The sequence below is a fragment of the Rhinatrema bivittatum genome, chromosome 1, assembly GCF_901001135.1.
Source record: "Rhinatrema bivittatum chromosome 1, aRhiBiv1.1, whole genome shotgun sequence".
NCBI classification, from domain to species: Eukaryota; Metazoa; Chordata; class Amphibia; order Gymnophiona; family Rhinatrematidae; genus Rhinatrema; species Rhinatrema bivittatum.
Window position 1 is genome coordinate 685,424,938 of NC_042615.1, and position 26,186 is coordinate 685,451,123.

Sequence of the window (26,186 nt, forward strand, 5' to 3'; positions counted from 1 at the left end):
ATCGGAGTTTGGGGCGACCACCAGAAGTTCCTGAGATTCACCATTCTGAGACAGCATTGCCAGTTTCAAGCCCTACCATTCGGCCTTGCTACCGCCCCCAGGACTTTCACAAAGATAATGGTGGTAGTAGCAGCACAGCTGCGGAGGGAAGGTCTGTTGGTACATCCCTATCTTGACGACTGGCTGATTCAAGCAAAATCAGAGTCGCTTTGCCATTTGGCTGTCAACTGAGTGCTTCAAATATTGTGAGTGCTTGGGTGGGTTGTCAACCTTTCCAGGAGTCATCTGGTGCCATCTCAATCATTGGAGTTCCTGGGAGCACGGTTCGAGACACAGCGGGGCAGAGTGTTCCTTACTGCGGATCGCATCGTCAAACTGCAGGGCCAAATTCGAGTCTTGTTGTCCAAACAACCTCCCCAAGTTTGGGATTACCTGAGGGTCCTAGGCTCGATGACATCTTCGCAGGAATTGGTCCCGTGGTCTTTTGCTCACATGCGTCCTTTGCAGTCGGAGTTGCTTTCTCGGTGGAGTCTGGTTTCCAAGCAATTTCATCTAACCCTGCCTCTTACAGAATCAGCAAGCTCCAGCCTCGATTGGTGGCTACTCTCGGACAACTTGAGCCACGGATTCCCCTTGGTAGTGCCCGAGGACAGTAGTTACCACAGATGCCAGTCTCTCCAGTTGGGGAGCAGTCTGTCTGCAGAAGTAAGTGCAGGGCCAGTGGTCCCGAGAGAAATCTCAGTGGTCCATCAATCGCCTGGAGACCAGGACAGTACGTCTAGCCCTACAAGCATTTCTCCTGCTGCTCCAGGGGAAATCAGTCAGGGTGTTATCAGACAGTGCGACCACGGTGGCGTATATCAATCGCCAAAGAGGGACCAAGAGCAGGCCGGTGGCATTGGAAGCTCAACAGTTGGTCAGCTGGGTGGAGCGGCACCTGGTCAGCATTGTGGCTTCTCACATAGCCGTGGTAGACAATGTTAACGTGGATTTTCTCAGTCGTCACCGTCTCAATCCCAGAGAGTGGGAGTTAGGCGAGGAGGCCTTTTGGATCATTTGCGATACATGGGGCATGCCCAGAATGGATCTGATGGCGACCTTTCAGAATAACAAGGCCCTGTGCTTCTTTGCGTGCCAAAGGGAAACAGGGGCGGAAGGCGTAGACGCTCTGGTTCTTCCCTGGCCGAAAAATGTTCTTCTGTATGTCTTTCCGCCTTGGCTATTGATCGGCAACGTGCTCAGGAGAATAGAACTTCACTCCTCGGAGGTGATTCTCATAGCTCCCGAATGGCCAAGACATCCATAGTTTGCGGATCTACTCAATTTGACGGTGTTGGGGCCTCTGTGGTTTCAGTACCTTCCGAAACTTCTACATCAAGGGCTCATATGTTTTGACGGGGCAGATCGCTTTTGTCTAGAGACATGGCTTTTGAGAGGCAGCGACTGAGGAATAAGGGTTATTCAGACACGGTAGTGGCTACACTTTTGAGATCTCACGACGTCCACTTCACTTGCTTATGTCCGAGTGTGGAAAGTCTTTGAATCTTGGTGCATGGAATGTGGGGTTCTTCCTATCCGGGCGATAGTGGCCGATATTTTATGTTTTCTTCAAGCCGGTCTATCCAAAGGCTATTCGTGTAGTTCTTTGGGAGAACGGTGGCAGCTCTTGGTTGTTTCTGTGGTTTGGGAGGTTGTTTGTGCTATTAATTAAGTTGACTTAGATAATAACCACTGCTATTACTAGCAACGGTAACATGGAATAGATTTAGGTTTTGGGTACTTGCCAGGTTCTTATGGCCTGGATTGGCCACTGTTGGAAACAGGATGCTGGGCTTGATGGACCCTTGGTCTGACCCAGTATGGCATGTTCTTATGTTCTTATGTACAATCAACGGAGTACCTTTCGGTTCACATCCGGGTGTGGGTCGTTTTCATAGAGGTGCTAAGCACTTACGTCCTCCGGTCAGTCACCCTTGTTCTTCCTGGAACCTGAACTTGGTGCTCACAGCTTTGTGTGCTGCATCCTTTGAGACTCTAAAAAGGGCGACCTTGAAGGATCTCATGCTAACGGTAGTTTTCCTGGTAGCCATTACCTCGGCTCTTAGGGTGTCAGAACTTCAGGCATTATCATGCAGGGAACAGTTCCTGAGAATTTTTGATTCAGGACAGTTCCTTCCTTTCTTCCAAAAGTTGTTTCTGCTTTTCATCTGAATCAATCGGTGGAGCTCCCGTCTTTTCCAGACTTGGACTAGTCGGATCCCCTTTCTAAGGATTTACAGAGGCTGGATGTTCATAGAACCTTATTGCGTTATCTTGAGGTGATGAACAGTTTTCGTATGTCTGATCATCTTTTTGTTTTGTGGAGTGGTCCGAAGAGAGGTAGTATGGCTTCTAAGACCACAGTAGCCTGCTGGCTGAAGGAAGCTATAAGTTCAGCATACTTTGTTACGTGGTAGACCCTTACCGGTGGGGCTTCATGCCCATTCTACTCGCTCACAGGGGGAGGGCCAGCAGGTATCACTGCAAGAGATTTGCAGAGCCGCTACGTGGAAGTCTTTGCATAGTTTTTCAAGGCATTACAGAATGGATGTCCAGGCCCCAGGATCGGGGGGATTTGGAGAAGGAGTGCTCCGAGCGGGCCTCTCCGGGTCCCACCCCAGGTAAAGAAAACTCTGGTACATCCCAGGAGCCTTACCTGTTAATTTTCGTTCCTGTAGTACCACGGATCAGTTCAGAGTCCCGCCTGTTTGATGGAGGTGACAGAGAGTCCACTTGTTCATTATCCTTTGTTTATTTCGGGTCTGCAGATCAAGCTTGTTTGTCCATGTTCTACGGGTTCTGTTCCCATTTGGGGTTACTGATCCACTTTGGGTTACGTGTTTAGATGTATATAGTTATTTTGGTTCAATACCATTCTGCTTTGACACTGAGTAATACTGACAAACTGTAGGTGGCACCTTAGGATATAAGGCAGTGTCTGTCAAAACCTCTCTGTCTCCATCTGCTGGAAAGGAAGCAAAATCCAGGAGTCTGGACTGATCGTGGTACTACAGGAACGAAAATTAACAGAATAACTAATTTTCTTTTGTTCAGCATGAATAATTAGTTAACAATGAAGTAGCTTTTTTTTTTTTTTTTTAATTTGGAGACTTGCTACGCCATTCATGATTGGAAATCTGTGCCATTCTACTATACATTTGAGCCCACTTTTTCATTGGAGATCGAAAGCCTACTCAGAAGCTCAAGCCTTCCTCTCACCCCTTTGACCTTATACCTTCAAATCTCCTCATCTCTATCCCAAAAGTCATCGCCAAGCCGATTTCCGAAAACATTAACTGCTCGCTCACACAAGGCCTAGTACTTGACGCACTAAAGATCGCGATTCTCAAGCCTCTGTTAAAAAAAAAAAACCAAACCTGTCACCAGCTGACCCAGCCAATTTCCACCCGATAGCCAACTTACCACTCATCGCAAAACTATTAGAGAAAATTGTCAACAAGCAACTATCAGAATACTTGGACATTCACAGGATTCTTGCTCCAGCACAATTCGGTTTTCGCAAACTGCTAAACACGGAATCCCTGTTAATCTCACTGTCAGACTCCATCATCCTTAGCTTAGAAAAAAGGCAACCGTACCTTCTCGCTCTTCTAGATCTTTCCGCGGCATTTGATACAGTGAACCATTCAATTCTATTAGATCGACTCACAGACATAGGTATTTCTGGCACGGCACACAGATGGTTCAAGTCATTCTTGAATAGCAGATGCTCGAAGGTCAAAATTAACAACATAGAATCTCACTCCGTCAGTTACACCCGGGGTGTCCCACAAGGTTCCTCTCTCTCGCCTACCCTCTTCAACATTTACCTCCTTCCACTCTGCCAACTTCTTACCAATCTTAAGCTAACCCACTACATCTACGCTGACAATGTTCAGGTACTCATCCCCATCAAGGACTCCCTACCTAAAACCCTCATTATCTGGAACAACTGCCTCCAAGCAATCAACAACCTACTCACCAGCCTTAACCTAGTCCTGAACACTAACAAGACAGAGTTTCTTGACATCTCCCAAGATGACAACAACGGTCTAACCAACATACCAATCACTTCCCAATTAAATTTCTCCCCGTATGTCAGAGACCTGGACGTAATTCTGGACAATCAGTTTAACCTAAAAAAATTTGTCAACACAACACCTAAAGACTGTTTCTTCAAATTACAGGTTCTAAAAAAGCTGACCCCTCCTCCATTTCCATGACTTCTGCACGGTGCTGCAATCCATCATTTTTTCAAAACTCGACTACTGTAACTCTCTCCTCCTAGGTCTCCCAGCTAATACAATCAGACCTCTGCAGATGGTACAGAACTCCGCCGCGAGGATCCTGACCAACACCGAGAGCACATCACGCCTATACTCCACGACTTACATTGGCTACCAATCAAATTTAGAATTCTCTTCAAAGTCCTCATGATGATTTTTAAAGCGACGCACAATTTAACACTTCTTGATCTTAACTTCCCTGTCCGTTTCCAAAAATCCTCCAGACCGGTCAGATCGGCCTACAAAGGATCTCTCTACGCCCCCCCAATCAAGACCGCCTTAAGGAAACGTGCCCTATCTACTGCTGGTCCCTCTCAATGGAACTGTCTTCCCCCAGATCTCCGACTAGAAACATGCCCACTAACTTTAAAAAAAAAACTCAAAACATGGCTCTTCAAACAAGCCTTTCCTCAACCAGACGATCCTCCCATGAAATCAGGAAGATCATTCCCGGATCACTAACTGATACTGTTTCACAAGCACAAGAAACACGCCCCCTCTCTAGTTCATTCCTTCTCCATTCCTGCCCGGAATAGTCTCTACATATGGGGGTAGATTTTAAAAAAGGGCGCCCTCGCGTACTTTTGTAGGCGCATCAGGCGCAAACAAAAGTACGCTGGATTTTAGTAGATACGCGCGTAGCCGCTAAAATCCCGGATCGGCGCGCGCAAGGCTGCCGATTTCGTGTAGCCGGTGTGCGCCGAGCCGCGCAGCCTACCTCCGTTCCCTCCGAGGCCGCTCCGAAATTGGAGCGGCCTCGGAGGGAATTCGCTTTCGCCCTCCCCTCACCTTCCCCTCCCTTCCTCTACCTAACCCACCCCCCCGGCCCTGTCTAAACCCCCCCCCCTACCTTTGTCGGATTTACGCCTCCCAGAGGGAGAAGTAAATCCCTGTGCGCCAGCGGGCCGCTGGCGCGCCTAGACGCAACCCGGGGGCGGTTCCAGAGGGCGTGGCCACGCCCCCGGACCGCCCCGGGCTGAAACCACGCCCCCGGGCCCGCCTCCGAAACACCACGTCCCGCCCCTGACACGCCACGGTGATCGGCCACGCCCCTGACACGCCCCCCTCGAAAAACCCCGTGACTTACGCGAGTCCCGGGGCTCTGCGCGCGCCGGCAGGCCTGTGTAAAATAGGTGCACCGGCGCGCAAGGGCCTGCTCGCGTAAATCCGGGCGGATTTACGCAAGCAGGGCTCTTAAAATCTGCCCCATGGTTTGGAAGAGACTAAACACACACTCTGACTTCCCTTTTTGGACTTATTATCATCGTTTATTTAATCGCATTGTTTTAGTATCTAGAAATGAGTCTTACTTGCTGATCTTCGTATTGGCTTTTCCTACCATTGCTTTGCCATTTTCTCATGTCCCTCTGGATTTAATATTGTTTGAGTCATCCCAATTAGTAGGTGGCTCCCACTTTTCCAGTTGTTATTAGTTACCACGTTTTTGTATTTTATCCCTTGTTCCCAGTTCCAGGATACCCTGTTCTATGTAATGCTTGTTGCAACTTTGTGTTTTTCTGTAAACCGATATGATATGTAATTTTTCACATGAATGTCGGTATATAAAAGTCCAAAATAAATAAATAAATAAAATACCCATATTGAATGAGTGCAATATAAACAGCTGCAGACTGATCTCTGCAGAAGTGATTTTTGAAAATGTAGTTTATTATTTTGTTTGACTGCTTATATACAGAATTTGATCATTCAGAGAATAATAATCTTATTTTAAAACAGATTTTACAAAGTAAAATAGTTCAGTATTAAACAATATACATTGAAATGACTAAAATTAATTTACATTATCAAATTAAAATGCACATATTTGCCTTAATGACTAAAATAATAGCTATCATTCAGCAAGTTCCTCAATCCCAAGAAAGCCAAAGTGAACCAATGAACATTATTTAAATGGCTCTTGGGCCTGATTAAATAGTCGTTTCTTTATTTTTCTGAATTTTAAATAATTAGATTCCTTGCATATTTCAATTAGAAGCACATTCTATAGCAATGAACCTTGATACTAAACATTGAATAATGTGTCCCCTCCAGTCTCATCTGAGTTCAGAAGACAGTATCAAGAGATCTTCCGAATTGTATGGAATTAGGAGTGATCTTTCCGAATTGTATGGAATTAGGAGTTTAGAGAAGTATAAAGACAAAGCTGTATAAAAAGATTTAAAAACTAAACCAAATCATAATCCTACAAACCAATAAGACAGTTATAACATGGTCATACTTCAGACCAAAAATTAATTTCTCTGCTGTATTTTGTATAATCTGTAATCTTTTGACCATGATAAAAAGCTGTTATAGCACACTTTACTTTCTAAGATATGCAAGAAATAAAATGAAAATTCGAGAAAATAAATTCTTTAAATTCATAATATCCAGCCACATGAAAGTGCCTTTTTAGCTGGCTGGTAGATATTAAATTCATTAAGATTTCCAGCCATTCTAACTTGAGAGAGCACTCACTGCTTCTAAATAAGCTATTTTATGAAAGCAAAACAGTAGAATAGTGATATAACCTTGTTCTATACCCTTCTGCAAAGAAGGATTAGCTCATGTTACTGAATGCTATGCTGCTGCTGGCACAAAATAATGCACACGACAGTAGGAGCTCCCTTTCAGTTTGGAGACCTGCAATATTTTAAAACATACTGACCAATCAGGAAGAAACTTTCATATAGCTCAATAATGGCTTTTGCTTGACCAGATGAGATTCATTTTACTGTAAGCATTCTCTTTTAAAACTTTAGAAAGGAGTAGTCATAAAACATCAGTCTGAGTATGAGGACTGATCTGTTGAGTGTATAACACTCTACTACTGCAGACATCCTCGCTACATTATGTTGTAATAATATGCTATTACAGATTTCTCATAAGGTAAAAAGCCTTGTCATCTGGATGGATTCCAAACTGTTTTCATGATCAAATTAAAATCAACCATTAGATCTGGCTACGTTTACTTCGCGGCTTAAAACCACTTCTCAATGCCAGTGACTTTTGCTCAGTTGCCCAGGCCTTAATTCTATGCTCACTTGATTACTGTAATGTGGTTTATTTGGGTCTCCTTGATGTGGCCTTGAAACCTCTTCAGCTCCTACAGAATGCAGCTGCTAGGGTGGAAGTTATTGTGTTCCTTTGGATCCAGGTTTGGTTTTTTTTAGAAGAGGTTTAAGCAAGGCGAGTTTTAGGGTGTCTGGGAAGATTCCTTGAGATAAAGAGCAGTTTATGATATCAGCCAGAGGTTTGGAAATGGTGTCAGGTACTAGCAGTAGTAGCTTTGTTGGTCGTAGGGATGGGTAAAAGGTTTCATTTTCTTTAATAAAGTTTGAATCTCCAGTGCTGTAGTAGGTTCAAATGATTCAAGAGTGATGCCATTATTTGGTAGATGGTAGGTACTAGTAGAAGAGGTGGGGGTGGAGGTGGGGTAGGGAGGCAGGAGAGTTAAGAGGTTGGAGATTTTGCTTTGGAAGAAGAATGCCAGTTCGTCGGCTTTGGATTGTGCTTGGTCGTTAGGAATAGATGGTGCGTTAGATTGTGTTAGTTCGGCTATGTAGGAGAATAGTGCTTTAGCGTCGAAAACTAGGTCGTGAATCCTTTGAGCATAGAAGTCCCTTTTTGCGCGTGAGGTGGAGTTCCTGTAGAGGTGGAGGGCAGATTTGTAGACTGATAGTGTGCTAGGGCATGGGGCTTTGCGCCATTTGTTTTCTTTCTGTCTGAGGCTTTGTTTGAGTTTTCGGAGTTCGTTGTTGAACCATGGTTGTCTCCTTTGAGAGGTGGGATTGATTTTCCTAGTTGATAGAGGACATAATTTATTTGCTACTGTCTCTGTGATGTTGTTCCAGGATAGAAGTGCTGAATTGGGGTTTGAGAGGTCTATGTGAGGAAGTTCTTTGGCCAGGTGGCTGCTGAGGACATCAAAAGAGCATGTTCTCCTATAGATAAACGAGGATTGAAGGGGGTGAGTCATGGGGGTTTCTGCTAATGAGAAGGTGGTGGAGATTATGGAATGGTCCGACCAGGGGACTGGAGTGCATTCGGGGGGGGGGGGGGGGATGAGGGGGTGAGGCCAGAGTTTATGAAAATGAGGTCCAGGGTGTGGCCAGCTTTGTGGGTGGGCTTGTTGATAATCTGCTTGAAGCCCATAGCTGAAAGGGTGATGAGAAAAGCCTCACAGTTGGTTGTGAGTGTGGTGTTATCGACATGGAGGTTGAAATCTCCTAGGATCATAGCTGGGGAGTCCAGATTTATGTGTTTTGCGATGATTTCTACGATGGGAGAGGCATCTGAGTCGAGCAATCCTGGGGGAGCGTAAACGAGGCGGATTTGTAGTTGGTCGGTTTTGAAGAGGCCTAATTCTAGTTTGGAGTTCGACTTGGCTGGGAGTTGGGTGACTCAGCTCTTTTTTGGCTGCTAAGAGAATGCCCCCTCCTCTTTTCTTTAGTCGTGGAAGTGAAAAGAAGTCGTAAAGATGTGTGGGGAGTTGGTTTATTAGTGCTATATCTGTTGGTTTAAGCCAGGTTTCTGTTATGGCGCAGATGTCAAGCTTAGAATCTAGGAGATAGTCATTAAGGATCAGTGATTTCTTAGTGAGGGATTGAGCATTGAAGAGTGTTAAGGAAAACAGTGCAAGGCCTAGGAGTTGAGTGAGTGGTGAGATCATAATTGGAATGAGAGTCTTGGTGGTGCGTGGTTGAGATTGCATGGGTGCTTTTCCTGTGGTGAGGAAGCTGTGGTGAAGAATAGGGATTGGGAGTCCTGGAGACATTTTGATATTGTTGTGAAGAAGAGGAGGGGGGGGGGGAATGAATGCTGGGAGATGCTGAATGAATGAATGCTGGAAGAGACTGGAAGGATGCTGGAAGAGGCTGGAAGAATGCTGGAAGCGGCTGGGTGAATACTAGAAGAAGCTGGATGGATGCTGGCAAAGGCTGGATGAATGCTGGAGGAGGCTGGATGGATGTTGGAAGAGGCTGGAAGAATGCTGGAAGTGGCTGGGTGAATACTAGAAGAAGCTGGATAAATGCTGGAAGAGGCTGGAAGAATGGATGAATGCTGGATGAATGCTGGAAGAAGGTGGGATTTTAGAGAGCATCCGTCTGCTAGCGAGTTGATTTGAGAGTGTTGGGTGTGCGTCCATCTGCAGGAGAGCTTGAGATTGAGAGGGATTCCGATAGCTAGAGGAAGGGAGGCTAGCTTATCCGCGTTCTGGTGCGCACGAAGGGGCGCAAAAAGGGGCAGGCCCCTTTGTCACGCTCCTTAGGCGCGCGACGCCTAACGCCGTCGAGTGCCCTTTAAAGGGCCCCGGGGCGCTCAGAGAATGTCGGGCCCGTGTGGGCGGGCTTACAGCACTCTTTTTTCTTTTTTCCTTTTCTTTTTTTTTGTCTCGGTCCCGGGGCTCCGGTTGCGGGTCACGGATCATCTTCCCTGCCTCAGGTCCACCTCCCCTGACCCTGACTGGTCAGCGCCGAGAGCGCGAGGAGAACCGAACTGGCCAGCGAAGGAGCAGGGGGTGAAAGGGCGTGCCTAGCGCCGTCGAGTGCCCTTTAGAGCAGGACCTAAGACTTACTTAAATTGGCTTTTGCTTGACCGTGGCATTCTCAATGAAAATTTCTTGACGTGGTGTGATGAACAGTTTTAATGTATGTTTCTTTTTGTGTTGTATTTTTTAATGTGTTTTAATTATATATGTTTTATTGTAAATCGCCTAGAGTCTTGCACATTTGGCAATTAAACATTTTTAATAAACTGTAAACTAAGGGAAATAGATGATAGTACTGCGCTTAAGATAAGATATATTTAAAAAGTTTTTACAGAATTTGATCTTTCAGGGAAGAATAATCTTATTTTAAAATAATTTTGTATGAACTACCTTTGATTTGGGACATAATTGCTGCTTGTTCATGTTTGCAAGGTGTATTTTATATCTTTTGTCTTATAGGTTCTGGATCCCTTAGGGCAAAGTTTGATCTTTCAGAAGGACCCAGTAAACCAACAACTCTTGCAGTGCAATTTGTTAGTGAAGGATGCACCCTGTCAGGTATAGATCTTGAGCTTGTAGGCACTGGCTACAGGCTTTCCTTAATTAAGAAGAGATTTGCAGCTGGTAAGTACAAATATTCTTAAGTATACTTACTTCTGTATTCTAAATTGTTTTTTATAAATGTATTATATTTTCAATCATAAGCCAAAGTTTTTAAGTATTTTTGTTTTGTAGAGTGCTTTAAACCAGAACATGTTGGATACAAAGGAATGAGACAATATGCAAACAATAATACAGGCTGTATTTCAGCATAATCAGAAAGACCAATATAAAGAAAAAGGGGGAATAGAACTGGTCATACAGTGGTCACTTTGTTTAAATTCTATCTTAATTTACTAATTCTTATAAAGCTTTATGTGCAACCAAGCAATTTAAATCACCCCTAGTATCATGGCTTAAACTGCTAAATAGAGAGACTGTAGACTCCCAGATCACATGGCTGAGAGAGGCCAGGCATTATGAAGTATTCTGGGTAGGATTTCAAGTCCAGATGGATTCTCATTAGACTTTTATCGGAAATTTGAAAGTCTGCTGGCCCCTTTTCTTTTTTGAGTGTTTAATACTATGCTTGCTGCTTAATCTTTGCATTGCTCCTTTTCTAATGCCTATATATTACGGTCCTTCGTAAGATGAAAAGGATCCTCACTGCAACTCCTATAGAGCAGTTTTGCTGATTAATATGAATGCGAAGATTCTGTGTAAGATTTGGGTAAAATACTCAAGAATCATCTTTATAACTTGATTCACTGGTACTAGTCAAGTTTCATAGTGAGCAGACCAATAATGTACACAGTTTTATACATGATTTATCACTCTAAGGAGTGGGCTTTTAGTTTTTCTCTCCCTCAGCACTGAAAAAACATTTGACCAGTGGAATTTTCCCATCAAAGTCTTAAGTAGGACTGGCCTTGTGGCTCAGTGATAGTGAACATAAGAATTGTCATACCGGGTCAGACCAAGAGTCCATCAAGCCCTGTATCCTGTTTCAAACAGTAGCCAATCCAGGATACAAGTACCTGGCAAGATTCCAAACAGTAAATAGATCCCATGCTGTTATCATTTGGTGATAAGTAGTGGCTATTCCCTAAAGGCCTGATTTTTAAAAGTATAAACACACTTAAAAATGGGTTTTATACATGTAAATGCACTTTAACCTGTAAAACTGGGCTTTTGAAAATTGCTACAATATATGTCATTGAATTATACATAGGATTTATCCATGCAAGTCAGCTTTACATGGGTAAATGGCTTTTGAAAATTGCTGCAATAGAATGTTACATTTTTATGTGTAACTCCTTTGAAAATTACCCCTCTGTGTCTGTTTGGTTAATAACAATTTATTGTCTTCTCCTCCAGGAACTTGTCAAAACCTTTTTTAAACCCAGCTACACTAACTGCTGTAACTACATTCTCTGGCAATGAAATCCAGAGCGAAACTATGTGTTGAGTGAAAAATAATTTTCACCAGTTTGTTTTAAATGTGCTACTTACTAATTTTATGGAATGTCCCCTAGTCTTTATATTTTTTGAAAGAGTAAATAACTGATGTACATTTACCTGTTCTGTTCCACTCATGATTTTAGAGACCTCTATTATGCTATGGCAAGAATCTTAACAAACACCAGAAAAACTGTCCATATCACTCCCATACTCCAAGATCTCCATTGGCTCCCCATCACCTTCCGTTCCCAATACAAAACACTTACCATCCTCCATAACACATTATACAATAACAATTCACCCTGGCTTGAAGATATGCCACAATTCCGTCAAGCTAATCACCCCACTAGAAACTCCCTTGCTGGCACTCTCCAAACCCCCTCACTTAAAATTGGGCACCTTACCACTACTAGGGATAGAGCCTTCTCCATTGCGGGCCCCACCCTCTGGAATTCCCTTCCCGTCAAACTCCGCTTAGAACCGTCCCTGAGCCATTTCAAAAAAGGAATCAAGACATGGCTCTTTAAACAGGCATACCCCAATTCCTCTCAATCCTAGTCATTGTCCTCCTTGAACCACCTCAGCTCCCGCTCAGCCTATATACCTTCTCCCTGACCTCCCCTATACCATCCCAGTACCCCCCCTGCTCCCTCCCCTATACCATCCCAGTACCCCCCCTGCTCCCTCCCCTAGCACCCCTAAGCCTCCCCCCACCCCGCCCTTTCACCCCCTAGCAACCTCTCCCTGAAAGTACCCTTGCTCTAATGTACCCCTGTTCCCTCCACCCCCCAGCTCCTTTTCCCCTTTCGCTCCCTCCCTCTCTACTCCCCCCTGCACCAGCATTTAACTGTACATACGTGCACTTGCCTCCTTTATACTGTAAATAAGTTTCATATGCTAAGTTCTTAAATGCACATGCCCCCTTAACATTGTTTATAAGTTCATTTGCATATCTAATCCTAACATGAATGCAAAAAAGTTGTAACTCTGCTCGTTGACTCTCTTCTCCTGTACCTTTGTATATCATCCAGTTAGCCCTCTTCCCTCGTTCATTGTAATTTCCTTTCTCAGTTACTTGTAAACCGACATGTGTCCTACGAATGCCGGTATAAAAAAAGTGTTAAATAAATAAATAAATAAATTCCCCCTCAGCCATTTCATCTCCAAGCTGAATAGCCCTAACCTCTTTAGCCTTTCCTAACAGGAGAGCCATTCCATCCACTTTATCATTTTGGTTGCCCTTCTCTGTACCTTTTTCTATGCAACTATATCTTTTTTGAGATGTGACCAGAACTGCAAACAGTACTCCAGGTGTGGTCTAGCTGTGGAGCAATACAGAGGCATTATGACATTCTACATTTTATATACTCTATTCCTTTCCTAATAATTCCTAATATTCTGTTTACTTCTTTGACCTCCATTGCACATCGAGCCAAGATTTTAAAATATTATCCAGACACCCAGATCCTTTTCCTGGGTGGTAACTCCTAATTTGGAGCCTAACTAACATTGTGTAACTACAGTGTACATTACTTTTCCCCATGTGCATCACTTTGCATTTGTCCACATTAATTTTCATCTGCCATTTGGATGCTTAGTCTTCCATTCTGCAATTTTTCACAATCTGCTTGTGATTTAACTACTTGGATTAATTTTGTATTGTCTGCAAATTTGATCACCTCACTTGTTTTTCCCTTTTCCAGATTATTTCTAAATATATTAAAAAACACTAGTCTCAGTACAGATCTCTGAGGCAATCCACTGTTAACTTTTCTTCTCTGAGAAAACTAACCATTTAGTCCTACTATCTGTTTCCAATCTCATAACCATTTTGCAAACCACAATAGAACATTGCCTTCTATTCCATGATTTTTTAAATTTTCTCAGGATCATTCATGGTGCATTTTATCAGACAGCTTCTGAAAATTCAAATAGCACTATATCCACCAGTTCACAGTTTATTAACCCCTTGAAAAAACTATAGCAAATTGGTGAGACAAGATTTCCCTTGTATAAGTCCATGCTGGCTATTAGAGATGTGCGTTTGTTTCAAACAGATTTCAAAAACGTGACAAATAAGGGCAAGTCGTTGCATTGGTTTGAAATGAATGCAACGAATTGCCCTTATTGGTGTCTGGCCTCGAATCAGGCCAGACACCAGGATCCAGCCCAGAGGCAGGGTTCCAACAACTGGTCCCCTCTGCCTAGGCTGGAACCCGATCCCTGGCCTACTCCATGGCTCGACCCAGAGGCCAGGGCCTGACACCAGGGGCCTGGGCCCACACAGACTCAGACCCGATGCTGTGGCCTGGCCTGGAGGCCGGGTGCCAATGCCAGGACCTCAACCTGGACTCAGGCTGGAGGCCGGGACCCAATGGATGAACCTTGGCCTAGGATCAAGCTCTGGCCCAGAGCCCAGGCCTTGCAGCTCCATGGTCACCATCTTCTTCGTCATCTTTCTTCTGATGCCATGTGCTGGGGTCTCACCGGAGTTAACTCTAGCTCATTCACCCCAATGCATGGCGCCATTTTGACGTCTGGCAATTATATGGCAAAGTCGTACATCAAAAAGGTGCCTTCTGCTGGAATGAATGCGCTGGAGTTAGTTAATCCTGGTGCAACCCCAGCACAGAACAGAAGAAAGAAGACAGCAAATGCAGAGCTGCAAGGTCCTGAGCTCTGGGCCTGGGCTTGACCTTAGGCCAAGACACAGGCGTCAGGACCCGGCCTCTGGCCTAGACAGATGCCCAGGATCAGGACCCGGCGCCCCAGTGTCAGGACCCAGCCTCTGGGCCAGGCCACAGCATCGGGCCTGGGTACAGGCTTTGGCGTAGGCCCAGACATTGGGATCTGACCTCTGGGCTGAGGCCCCGGCATCGAGCTGAGTAAAAGCTCCAGCATAGGCCCAGGCTTCGGGACCTGGCATCTGGCCTGCGTCTGAGCTCTGGTTGAGGTCATGGTGACCTATCGTGAGCCTACACAAGGCCAAGGCTTTGCCGGCGGATCCCCACCGGACCAGTTGAATGGGGGCCAGGAGGATTCTAGCCTGACATTTTTCCATGGGGGTGGATTGTAGGGAGGCCCCTTTTGGGTTATTTTTGCTGTTTTTTTTTGTTTTATTTTTAATGATTGATTTGTTTTTTCACATGAATAATACGAATAAAACATTCCACAAACCAAAATTTGTGGGGAAAAAACTCCCAAAAACCATCTGAAAATGAAAGATTTTTTTTTCTCTGCACATCCCTTCTGACTATATCCCATTAAGCCATGTCTTTCTATATGTTCTGTGATTCTTTTCTTTAGAATAGTTTCCACAGTTTTTTCTGGTACTGACATAGTTATTTCCTTCTTTGGGACACTGCAGTTTCTCACAGGACAAGCAGGATGGTAGTCCTCACATATGGGTGACATCATCAGATGGAGCCCAATCACGAAACACTTTTGTCAAAGTTTCTAGAACTTTGACTGGCACCTACTGGGCATGCCCAGCATGACACTAAACCTGCAGCCAGCGGGGGTCCCTCTTCAGTCTTCTTTTTTCCGAACAGCAGTAGCCACGCGGGTTAAGGAGCTCCACAGAGATTCCTGACGGGAATTTTCCTCACGGAATCACTAAAAACTTTCATACCCCACAGGGGACCCTCCTTTGAATTTTTGACTCCGCGGTACTCCGGTAACTTTTTACCCGGTTTCGATCAATTCCCATTGAGTTTGGCCCTCGTGGCCTACTGGCCGTCGACCGTACTGCAGCTAAATTTTTCAAAGGCCATGGCATCGGGGTTCCGTCTGTGCCTGGACTGTACTCGCACCATGTCTATTATAGACCCGCATAAAGTCTGTGTAATGTGTCTCAGGTGCGAGCATGATGTTCTAACTTGCACCAAATGTGCCTTAATGACACCAAAAGGTCGCAAGGCCAGAATGGAGAAAATGGAACTTTCCTAGCGTGTAGCAGATGGACTCAGAACAAATGGGTATAGTGTGCTCGTGCTAGCAGTTGGAGATGGATCTGACGTCAGCACGGGGTACATATACCCCCGCAGGAAGTGCAGCAACTCAGTAATTTCCATCTCCAAAGCATTGGAGCTACCTCACGCTCGCTGAGCGTGTTTCCAAATTCTACCGACTAAATTCATAGAGAAATCCTACCTGAATACGAGCCCCGCACTCCTGCGGTGATACCCTCGGGTCCCTCCCCCAGTTGAGTTTCCCGAGGTGATTTCCGTGGTCCCTCGGAGGTAAGAGCCTCGGTCCGGTGGCCAAATTGCGGCAGGGATGTAGCCCCCGAGCGAGAAGGGCTCCGGCGCGGCTGAGAGGTGCCTCGGTCCCGATCCGTTCGCGGTGAGGACTTGGCCCCCGAGCAAGACGAGTTCGGGTGCGGCCTAGAGGCGGCGGGTGCACTTCCTCAAGCGCGGCGGTGACGGTAATCACCTCTCCCCCCCGCAGCCGGAGACCGCCCAGGTTGCAGCTGGGAAGCGCCGAAGATCAGGTAAGGCGTACATCTTTTACTTTTGCTGGTCTCCGAAGAGAGAGGATTAGCGGGGTCTGCCTACGTGGAGACCCGCTGTGGAGGTCGCCATTTTGCCTGCCTGCTCGCCGTCGCCATCTGCCCTTGTTCACAGGTATCGGGCACACTGATAGGCGCACATTGATAGGCGCACAGTGATAGACGCACCATGATAGGTGCACATTGTTACATGCACATTGTTAAGCGCATATTGTTAAGCGCACACTGATAGGCGCACATTGTTGAGCGCGCATTGATTAGCGCACATCTCCACGCATAAGCCTCGCGCGTACTACAAAGCGCATACTTTAGGCTGGGAGCGAAACGGCGCATAGAGATAACAGACGCGATGGAGTGTATGAGAGCCCATGCGTCCTCAGAGGCGGCGCCTCCAGAATCAGGCATAAAAGCTCTAGGCCTCTGCTCAGCATGCCACCTCAGAGCTACACAGAGCGAGGAAGCAGACTCCCTATGTGCCCAATGTGAAGAGGCCCTGGGAGTTCCAGGCCAGGGCCGGTCTCAGCCCAGATTAATTGCCAGTTCCTCAGGGAACACCCCGGATCTAGCAGGCCGAGCTGAGCAGCTGGGGAACCCGAGAGACCTGGTGCCCCTAAGGCTAGATCCTGCTTCGCTCTCCTGGGTGGAACTATTCAAGGGGATTCACGCCTTTGTCAAGATGCAGTCTGATCCCCGAACGGACCCATATGTACCGGATGACCCTGCCCCGGGACCCTCAAGATCTAGGCACGGACACCCACCACCTGAGAGCCCCACTTATGGGAATTCAGATTACTCTGAGGAAGAAGGCGAGCTCCCCGAGGAGGGAGAACTTCCCTCGGGGATAGAGCCGTATCGAACCATGAGACGCTTCTTTCCTAAGGAGGATCTCCCGGACCTGGTCTCTCAATGCCTGTCGGAGCTGGCTATCTCAGGCCCAGGCACCCCAGGGGAACCTAGAATGAACCCCCTGCTAGAGGGCCTTCGTCAAACGGCCCACCATTTTCCCCTCCTACAAGCAGCACAACAGCTATTCGATCTGGAGTGGAATGCGCCGGAGGCCTCATTCAAAGGGGGTCGGGCCTTGTCTGGCATGTACCCCCTGGACCCGGCACCCAAGGAGCTGCTGGCGTGCCCCAAGGTAGACGCCATAGTTTGCGCAATTGTGAAGCGCACCACCATTCCTGTGGAGGGAGGGGCGGCCCTCAAGGATGCGCATGACTGGCACCTGGACGCCATTCTGAAACAAGCCTTTGAGGTTGCAGCCATGTCCCTACAAATTGCGGCCTGCTGCACAGTGGTGACGCGTTCCTGTTTATCACAAGCCAGGAACAACACCCCGGGAGAAATCATGGAATCAGCCCTGTCGTTCCTCACTGACGCTGCCTCCGACCTAGTCTGTACGGCAGCCAAGGGGGTCTCTTCCTCTTCCGCAGCCAGGAGACAGCTCTGGCTACAAAATTGGTTGGCCGACTCCTCCTCCAAGACACGCCTTACAAGAATGCCCTTTAAAGGATCCCTCCTTTTCGGCAGCGACCTCGAGAAACTGGCAAACAGTTGGGGCGCATCTCCATTACCCCGTCTACCGGAAGACAAGTCAAGGAGAAACCAGCGCCCCTTGCCTCCGCCATCTAGAGGTAGAAGCTCTCAACGCTTCAATCCCTACAGGAATAGCTACCAAGCACCTCGTTCTCAGGCCAGGAACCAGTCCTTTCGGGCCAGGCACCGCAAGAGGGGAACCGGCTCGGGTCCCGGTCGCACTCCACAATGAGAATCAGCTGACCCATCTGAGGGAGGAAGCCATAGGGGGCAGGCTAACCCTATTCTACCGCAGATGGGTCGAGATTACTTCGGACCAGTGGGTCCTCGCCATCATCCGAGAAGGATATTACCTGGACTTCCTGCGCCTCCCTCCGGACAAGTTTGTGGAATCTCCTTGTCCTCTGCTCAAGAGGGCGGCACTGGAAGCTACCTTGTTGAGGCTCCTGTCCTTAAAAGCCATAATCCCAGTGCCTGCATGGGAGATAAATTCTGGGCATTATTCCATTTATTTCATAGTACCCAAGAAAAAGAGGGCACTTTCAGGCCCGTCCTGTACCTCAAGTCAGTCAACCGACACTTACGGGTCCCCAGCTTTCGCATGGAAACTCTGCGGTCAGTCAGAAGTGCAATACAGCCAGGGGAGTTTCTCACATCCCTGGATCTGTCGGAGGCCTACTTGCATATCCCAATCCATCGGGATCACCAGCGCTACTTACGCTTCAAAGTCCTGAGCCAACACTTCCAGTTCCGAGCTTTACCCTTCGGGTTAGCCACCGCACCGCGGACCTTTACCAAGGTCATAGTAGTAGTGGTGGTGTCACTCAGGAAGGAAGGAATTCTCGTCCATCCCTACCTGGACGATTGGCTGATCAGGGCAAAGTCACCGGAGGAGTGCCACCAGGCAACCAACAGAGTTATATCTCTTCTGGAAAGCCTTGGATGGGTAGTCAACACAAACAAGAGTTCCCTACAGCCTTCCCAGTCGCTGGAATACCTAGGAGTCCGATTCGACACCCAGGAAGACAAGGTCAGCCTGACCCCCAAGAGGAGATCAAAACTCTGGAATCGTCTGCAGGCCCTGCTGAGTGCCACCCGGCCCACAGCTTGGGATTACCTACAGGTCCTCGGCCTCATGGCGTCCACTCTGGAGGTGGTACCATGGGCGCAGGCTCATATGAGACCATTACAATGCGCTCTCCTATCTCGGTGGAGCCCACAATCACAGAACTACACCATACACCTACCTCTACCAGCCAGAGTGCGGAATCAGCTACGGTGGTGGTTGCAGCCCGGCCACAAGAGCCGGGGGTCAAAAATGTCCTCCCCAACCTGGACCCTGCTCACTACAGATGCCAGCCTGAACGGATGGGGAGCATACTGTGAAGAACTAACCGCCCAAGGGCGGTGGAACAAAGAAGAGTCGGGGTGGAACATCAACCGACTAGAGGCATGGGCAGTCAGGCTAGCCTGCCTGCGATTTGCCCACAGACTTCGAAACAGGACGATCAGAGTGATGTCGGACAACGCCACCACGGTGGCATACATCAACCCACAGGGCGGAACCAGAAGCCGACAGGTATCCTTAGAAATATCCCCCTGATGGCTTGGGCGGAGGCGAATCTCCAGGACATCTCCGCTGTCCACATCGCCGGGAAGGACAACACCACGGCAGACTTCCTCAGCAGAGAAAGACTAAACCCGGGGGAATGGCAGCTGTCGCCCACAGCTTTCCAGATGATTGTGGATCAGTGGGGGACTTCGGGCATGGACCTACTAGCGGACAGGTCCAACGCTCAAGTACCCAGATACTTCAGTCGCAGACGAGATCCTCTCTCCCTCGGGATCGACGCTCTGGTACAGCCCTGGCCTCAGGGGATCCTGCTATATGCCTTTCCTCCATGGCCCCTGCTGGGCGCCATTATACACAAGATTCAGCGGCACAGAGGCCTAGTTCTTCTAGTGGCCCCGGACTGGCCAAGAAGACCCTGGTACGCAGACATGAAAAGACTGCTGGCAGGGAAGCCACTACCCCTGCCTCCACACAGGGACCTGCTGCGGCAAGGCCCCATCCTCCACGAGGATCCAGCTCAATTCTCTCTTACGGTCTGGCCATTGAGAGGGCTAGACTGAAGAAAAGGGGATACTCGGGGCCGGTAATAGATACACTCCTCCGAGCGCGCAAGTTCTCCACATCACTAACATATATAAGGATCTGGAGAGTATTTGAAGCCTGGTGCGACACTCATAGCACCAATCCACATGCTGCTAAAATCCCTATCATTTTGGATTTCCTGCAAAATGGACTTCAGAAGGGTCTGTCCCTCAATTCCATCAAGGTTCAGGTGGCAGCACTATCCTGCTACGGTCCCAGGAGTGATGGCAACAGCATTGCCGCACACCCAGACGTTTCACGTTTCCTGAAAGGAGTCAAACACATTCGCCCGCCACTGAAGTGGCCAGTGCCCCTGTGGAACCTCAACCTAGTTTTGGAGTTTCTAGCGGGACCCGCCTTCAGACCCCTTCGAGGCCTGTCCCTCCGTTTGTTAACCTTGAAGATGGTATTCCTGCTGGCTGTATGCTCAGCACACCACATCTCAGAGCTACAAGCGCTGTCCTGCCGTGATCCGTTTCTCAGAATCACTCCAGAGGCTATCCATCTTCGCACGGTTCCTTCCTTCTTACCCAAAGTAGTCTCACACTTGCACCTCAATCAAACCATATCCTTGCCAACCACGGAAGGTTTGAAGAAGTCGGAAGAAGGTCGAATACTACGCCATCTCGACATCGGCAGGCTGCTGTCCAGATACCTGGAAATGTCAGAAGCAGTACGAAAGATGGACCACCTGTTCGTCCTTCACAGCGGGAAGAAGCAAGGGGAAGCGGCCTCACGGGCAACCATCGCCCGCTGGATGAAAGAAGTTATCAAGGCGGCCTACGTAGAAGCGGGAAAACCACCACCTCTACGGGTCAAGGCTCACTCTACCAGAGCGCAGGCGGCCTCCTGGGCAGAAACTAGGATGCTGTCGCCGGCAGAGATATGTAAAGCGGCAACGTGGTCCTCCCTCCATACCTTCTCCAGATTCTACCGTCTGGACGTCCAGGCCAGGGAGGACACAGCATTTGCGAGGGCAATCCTAAACGGACCTCGGGCAGCCTCCCACCCAGTCTGGGAGTAGCTTTTGTACATCCCATTTGTTCTGAGTCCATCTGCTACACGCTAGGAAATGCAGAGATTACTTACCTGATAATCTCGTTTTCCTTAGTGTATGCAGATGGACTCAGCATCCCGCCCGGCTGCCAGTATACATGGGGATTCACCGACTCACGGTAAGCCATGTTTCCTTATATAGGGCATCCACCCTGCCGGGTGTCGACGCCTTCCGGTTGAGAACACTGGCAGTCTCCAGCTACTATCAATCGGTCAGGTTAATCATGTACATTTAATCGATCGGTCAGTCACACATAAAGCTTTTGCAAGGAAGATTACTGAGTTGCTGCACTTCCTGCGGGGGTATATGTACCCCGTGCTGACGTCAGATCCAACTGCTAGCACGAGCACACTATACCCATTTGTTCTGAGTCCATCTGCATACACTAAGGAAAACGAGATTATCAGGTAAGTAATCCCTCCATTCTCTTCCGTTCTCAAACTCTTGACACTGTCAATTGCATTGTCATCGTCTGAACCAGCACTGTACACTTTGCGCCAGTATCGGCCACCAGCTGGTGACCGTCCGACATCGACGACTTCTCGGCCTTCAACTTCCTCTGCTCCCCCTCAGGACCGAGGGGATCGTAGAGAGAAACATTGGCATCGACACCGCAAGTCTCGGACCATCGAGGAAGGAAAATCTTCAACCTCGCCATCGTCCGAGCCGCCATCGAAGAAACCCTGTCCAGAAAAGGCACCGACCCTTTCTGCGACCGGGTCACCGAGGCAAACCTCACCCGGAGGGTATCTGGAGCTGCGACTCCGCCTTTAATGGTGGTCCCTCCAGCTACCCCTCTGCCTCCCTTCCAGAGCCGGGGCTGCTTGCTTCAGGTCTCCGTGAAGAACTAGACCGGATGGTTCAGGAGGCCATCGATAAGGCGATGCACAGACTCCAAGTTCCTCCGACACCAAAACCGGTGCCGATTGTGGAACCGACCACCGATCCGATTCCGGCAGCTCTGGCACCGCTGCTCTCGAAGATGGAAGCGCTTATAGCCACTTTTCCACCGATGGATCCTGGGTCACCGATGGCTTCAGTGCCCTCCCCGCTTACCCTGTCATCGGGAGGGGAAACACTGTTCCGCATTCCTTCATCGGGAGTCCTACTGATGCCGCAACTATCGATGCTGATGCGCCCATCAGCGCCACCAATCCTTCCATCGATGCCCTCGATGCCTGCACCAGTGCCTCCAGCACTTCCCTCGATGCCTTCGGAGCCTAGAACGGGACCTTCAGGAATACCATCATCCCGTCCTCCTCAGGCTCCTAGAGGGGCACGTCCTGATCCCTATGACATCTGGACCGACGATTCTTCTCAAGACACCGATGACTTGCCATCACCACCTTCTCCTACTGAAAGCAGGAAGTGTTCTCCTCTAGAGGACCTATCCTTCATAAATGTTGTGAAGGAAATGTCTGAATTGGTTCCTGTCCAATTGCAGACTGAACAAGATGACAGGCATCAAATGATGGAGCTGTTACAATTCCTGGATGCTCCCAAGGAAATAACCTCCATCCCTATTTTATTTATTTATTTATTTATTTATTTATTTATTTAAAATCTTTTCTATACTGTCGTTCGGTAGCTTACCATCACAACGGTTTACATAGAGGCACATAAAGTAAATTGTACATGTATCTGTTCCTATCATTGGTAATGGGGGTGGCTTTAGGTTCGGTAACATAGTTTCATAATAATTGCTAATCGTTCAATGTTGTCTATCCACCAGGTTCTTTTAGATCTCCTCAAAAAGAACTGGGAACACCCTGGTTCAGTTGCTCCAGTCAGCAGAAAAGCTGATACCACTTATTTGGTCCAGTCAGCACCAGGTTTCCAGAAACCTCAGCTGGATCACTAATCTGTGGTTGTAGAATCTGCCCAAAAAAGGGCAAAAAGATCAAAACCCCACTCTTCCTTTCCCCCAGGTAAGGAACAGAAATTCCTGGATGCCATTGGCCAGCGTGTCTTCCAGGGATCAGTGCTTATCTCTCGGATCACCTCCTACCAGCTATCTATGACCCAGTATAACAGTATTCAAGCAGATACAGGACTTTGCAGAGTCCCTGTCTCAGCAATTCCAAGAACAACTTCTAACCCTAGTGCCACAAGAGGTTTGAGGCAGGGGAAGCATGAAATAAGATCTTCTTATGATATCTTTGACACCGCTGCCAGGGTATCTGCAACTGCTATTTCGGCAAGAAGATGGGCCTGGCATAAGTCTTCGGACTTGCGCCCTGAAGTACAAGACAGATTATCTGATCTTCCCGGCATAGATGACAATCTGTTTGGGGAACAGATTCAGCGGACGGTGGCAGAACTCAAGGACCATCATGAGACCCTAAGCCAGCTCTCCCTGATGCCCTCTGAGTATTCCTCCAAACAGCCTTTCAGGAAGGATACTAAAAAGTAATCCTTCCGTCCAAAGAAGTCCTATCCACCACAGTTTAGGACTCGTTCCACGAGACCTTTCCAAAAGGCCCAGTCTCGTCAACCTCGTAAACAAAAGCCGCAAGCAGCTCCTCAGCTGGGCACTGCTTCCGGTTTTTGACTCCTGCATAGAGAGCAGCAGCCAGTTTTTACTGCCTTAAGTACCAGTGGGAGGTCGATTGTGCCATTTCAACAACAGGTGGCACACAATCACCTCAGACCAGTGGGTCCTTACCATAATCTCTCAAGGTTATCGCCTAAACTTTCTCTCCATTCCACCAGACTCCCCATCTCTACCGGCATGGGGAACATCCGACCACTCACTACTCCTGGATCAGGAGGTCTCCTTCCTCCTCCAGTCCAGAGCAATAGAACCAGTACCTTACTCTCAACAAGGCCTAGGATTCTATTCCCGGTACTTTCTAATCCCCAAAAAATCGGGAGGCATTCGTCCAATTCTGGACCTACGTTCCCTCAACAAGTACCTCCAACAAGAAAAGTTCAAGATGGTAACCTTGGGTTCCCTCCTTCCTTTTCTGCAAAGAGGAGACTGGTTCTGCTCTCTCGATCTCCAAGATGCGTACACACACATTGCAATAAATCCATCTCATCGCAGGTTCCTGAGATTTCCAGTAGGCCCCAAGCACTATCAATACAGAGTGCTCCCATTCGGCCTGGCATCTGCACCACGAGTCTTCACCAAGTGCCTCGTAGTAGTAGCAGCCTTTCTCAGGACTCAAGGTGTTCATGTCTACCCCTATCTAGACGATTGGTTGATCAGGGCTCCCACTCGGCAAGCTGCTCTGTCGTCCCTACGTCTTACTTTACACAATCTGATTTCGCTAGGATTTCTCGTCAACTAAGCAAAATCCTGTTTAGTCCCATCTCAAACTTTATCATTCATAGGGGCAGACTTGGACACCTTGTAGGCAAAGGTATTTCTGCCTCGACAGCGAGCTCTCACTCTCATCTCTCTTGCACACCAGCCACAGTCTCAGCAACGCACGACTGCACACCACTTCCTCATCCTACTGGGACACATGGCGTCCTCAGTACAGGTTACCCCAATGGCCCGCTTGGCCATGAGAGTCATGCAGTGGATAAGGTCACAATGGACTCAGTCCGTCCAACCTCTGTCAACCACTATCCACATCACTGACTCACTCCGTCAGTCTCTAGCCTGGTGGAAAAATCAGATCAATCTCCTCCAAAGCCTGCCCTTCCAGGTTCCAGACCCTCAAATCATTCTCACCACCGATGCTTCCAACATCGGCTGGGGAGCCCATGTGGCCGATTTGCAAACACAAGGAACCTTGGTCTCCAGAGGAAGCCAAACACCAAATCAATTTCCTGGGGCTTCGAGCAATCAGATACGCTCTTGGGGTTTTTCAGAATCGCCTTTCCAATCAGGTCATCCTGATTCAGACAGACAAACAGGTGGCCATGAGGTACATCAACAAGCAGGGAGGGCTGGGCTCCTTCCTACTGTGTCAGGAAGCTGCGCAGATATGGGCGGAGGCCCTCTCCCACTCGATGTACCTCAGGGCCACCTATTTGCCGGAAGTGGACAATGTGTTGGCGGACAACCTAAGTCGTGCTTTCCCTCCGCACGAGTGGTCCCTCAACCCCTCAGTAGCGGACGCAATATTCCAATGTTTGGGTTGTCCTTGCATAGACCTCTTTGCGTCACCTCAAAACTGCAAGGTAGAGAACTTTTACTCTCACACTCACAGCCAAGAGATGCATTCTCCCTCTCATGGGCGACCGGTCTCTTATATGCATTCCCTCCTCTTCCACTTCTTTCGAAGACTCTCGTGAAGTTACGTCAGGATAAGGGACGCATGATCCTGATAGCACCTCACTGGCCTCGCCAAGTGTGGTTTCCAGTACTTCAGGATCTCTCCATTCGCAGGCACATTCCCATGGGAAAGGACCCGCTTTTGATCACTCAGAACGTCGGGTGCCTACGCCACCCCAATCTTCAAGCTTTGTCCCTGACGGCCTGGATGTTGAAAGGTTAACTCTTCAGCCACTTAACCTTTCGGAACCAGTTTCCCGTGTCCTGATTGCTTCACGGAAGCCTTCCACGAGAAAGTATTACCTATACAAATGGAACAGGTTTAAGTCATGGTGTTCTTCTCAATCCCTTGATCCCTTTACCTGTTCCACCACGAAGTTTCTAGACTATCTCTGTCACTTGTCAGATTCAGGTCTAAAATACTTCCTCCATCAGAATGCATGTCAGTGCTGTAGCCGCCTTCTATAAAGGTGTTGGGGATGTTCCTATTTCAGTACAACCCCTCGTAACACGTTTTCTGAAAGGCTTGCTTCACCTCAAGCCTCCACTACGCCCTCCAGCCCCTTCTTGGGACCTCAATCTGGTTTTGGGTCAGCTCATGAACCCACCATTCGAGCCTCTCTAATCCTGTGCTCTTCGCTATTTCACATGCGGGCCGATACAGTAAAGTCCGCGGGAGAACGGAAGAACGCCTGCTGTCCGGCGCACGCACCGGCCCTTCGCCGGTGCATGCAATTCTCTATTTAAATTAGGTGACGCGGTAGATCCAGGTAAAAGGAGGCGCTAGGGACACTAGTGCGTCCCTAGTGCCTCCTTTTTGACAGGAGTGGTGGCTGTCAGCGGGTTTGACAGACGACACTCAATTTTGCCGGCGTCGGTTCTC

The 26,186-nt window shown here is 48.1% G+C and overlaps 1 protein-coding gene across 5 annotated transcripts in view; it reads left to right on the top strand.

The window, feature by feature from the left end:
• The window catches only part of FCHO2 (FCH domain only 2), a 532,544-nt gene that overhangs the window by 467,604 nt on the left and 38,754 nt on the right, over window positions 1-26,186 (top strand). For 4 of the 5 annotated variants that reach the window (XM_029574710.1, XM_029574736.1, XM_029574720.1 and 1 more), the window contains one exon: window positions 10,276-10,440. In XM_029574710.1, coding sequence (XP_029430570.1) covers window positions 10,276-10,440 — 165 coding nt within the window. Of the gene's footprint in view, window positions 1-10,275; window positions 10,441-26,186 lie in introns of those variants that run through there. The other variant, XM_029574746.1, reaches the window with a different exon arrangement.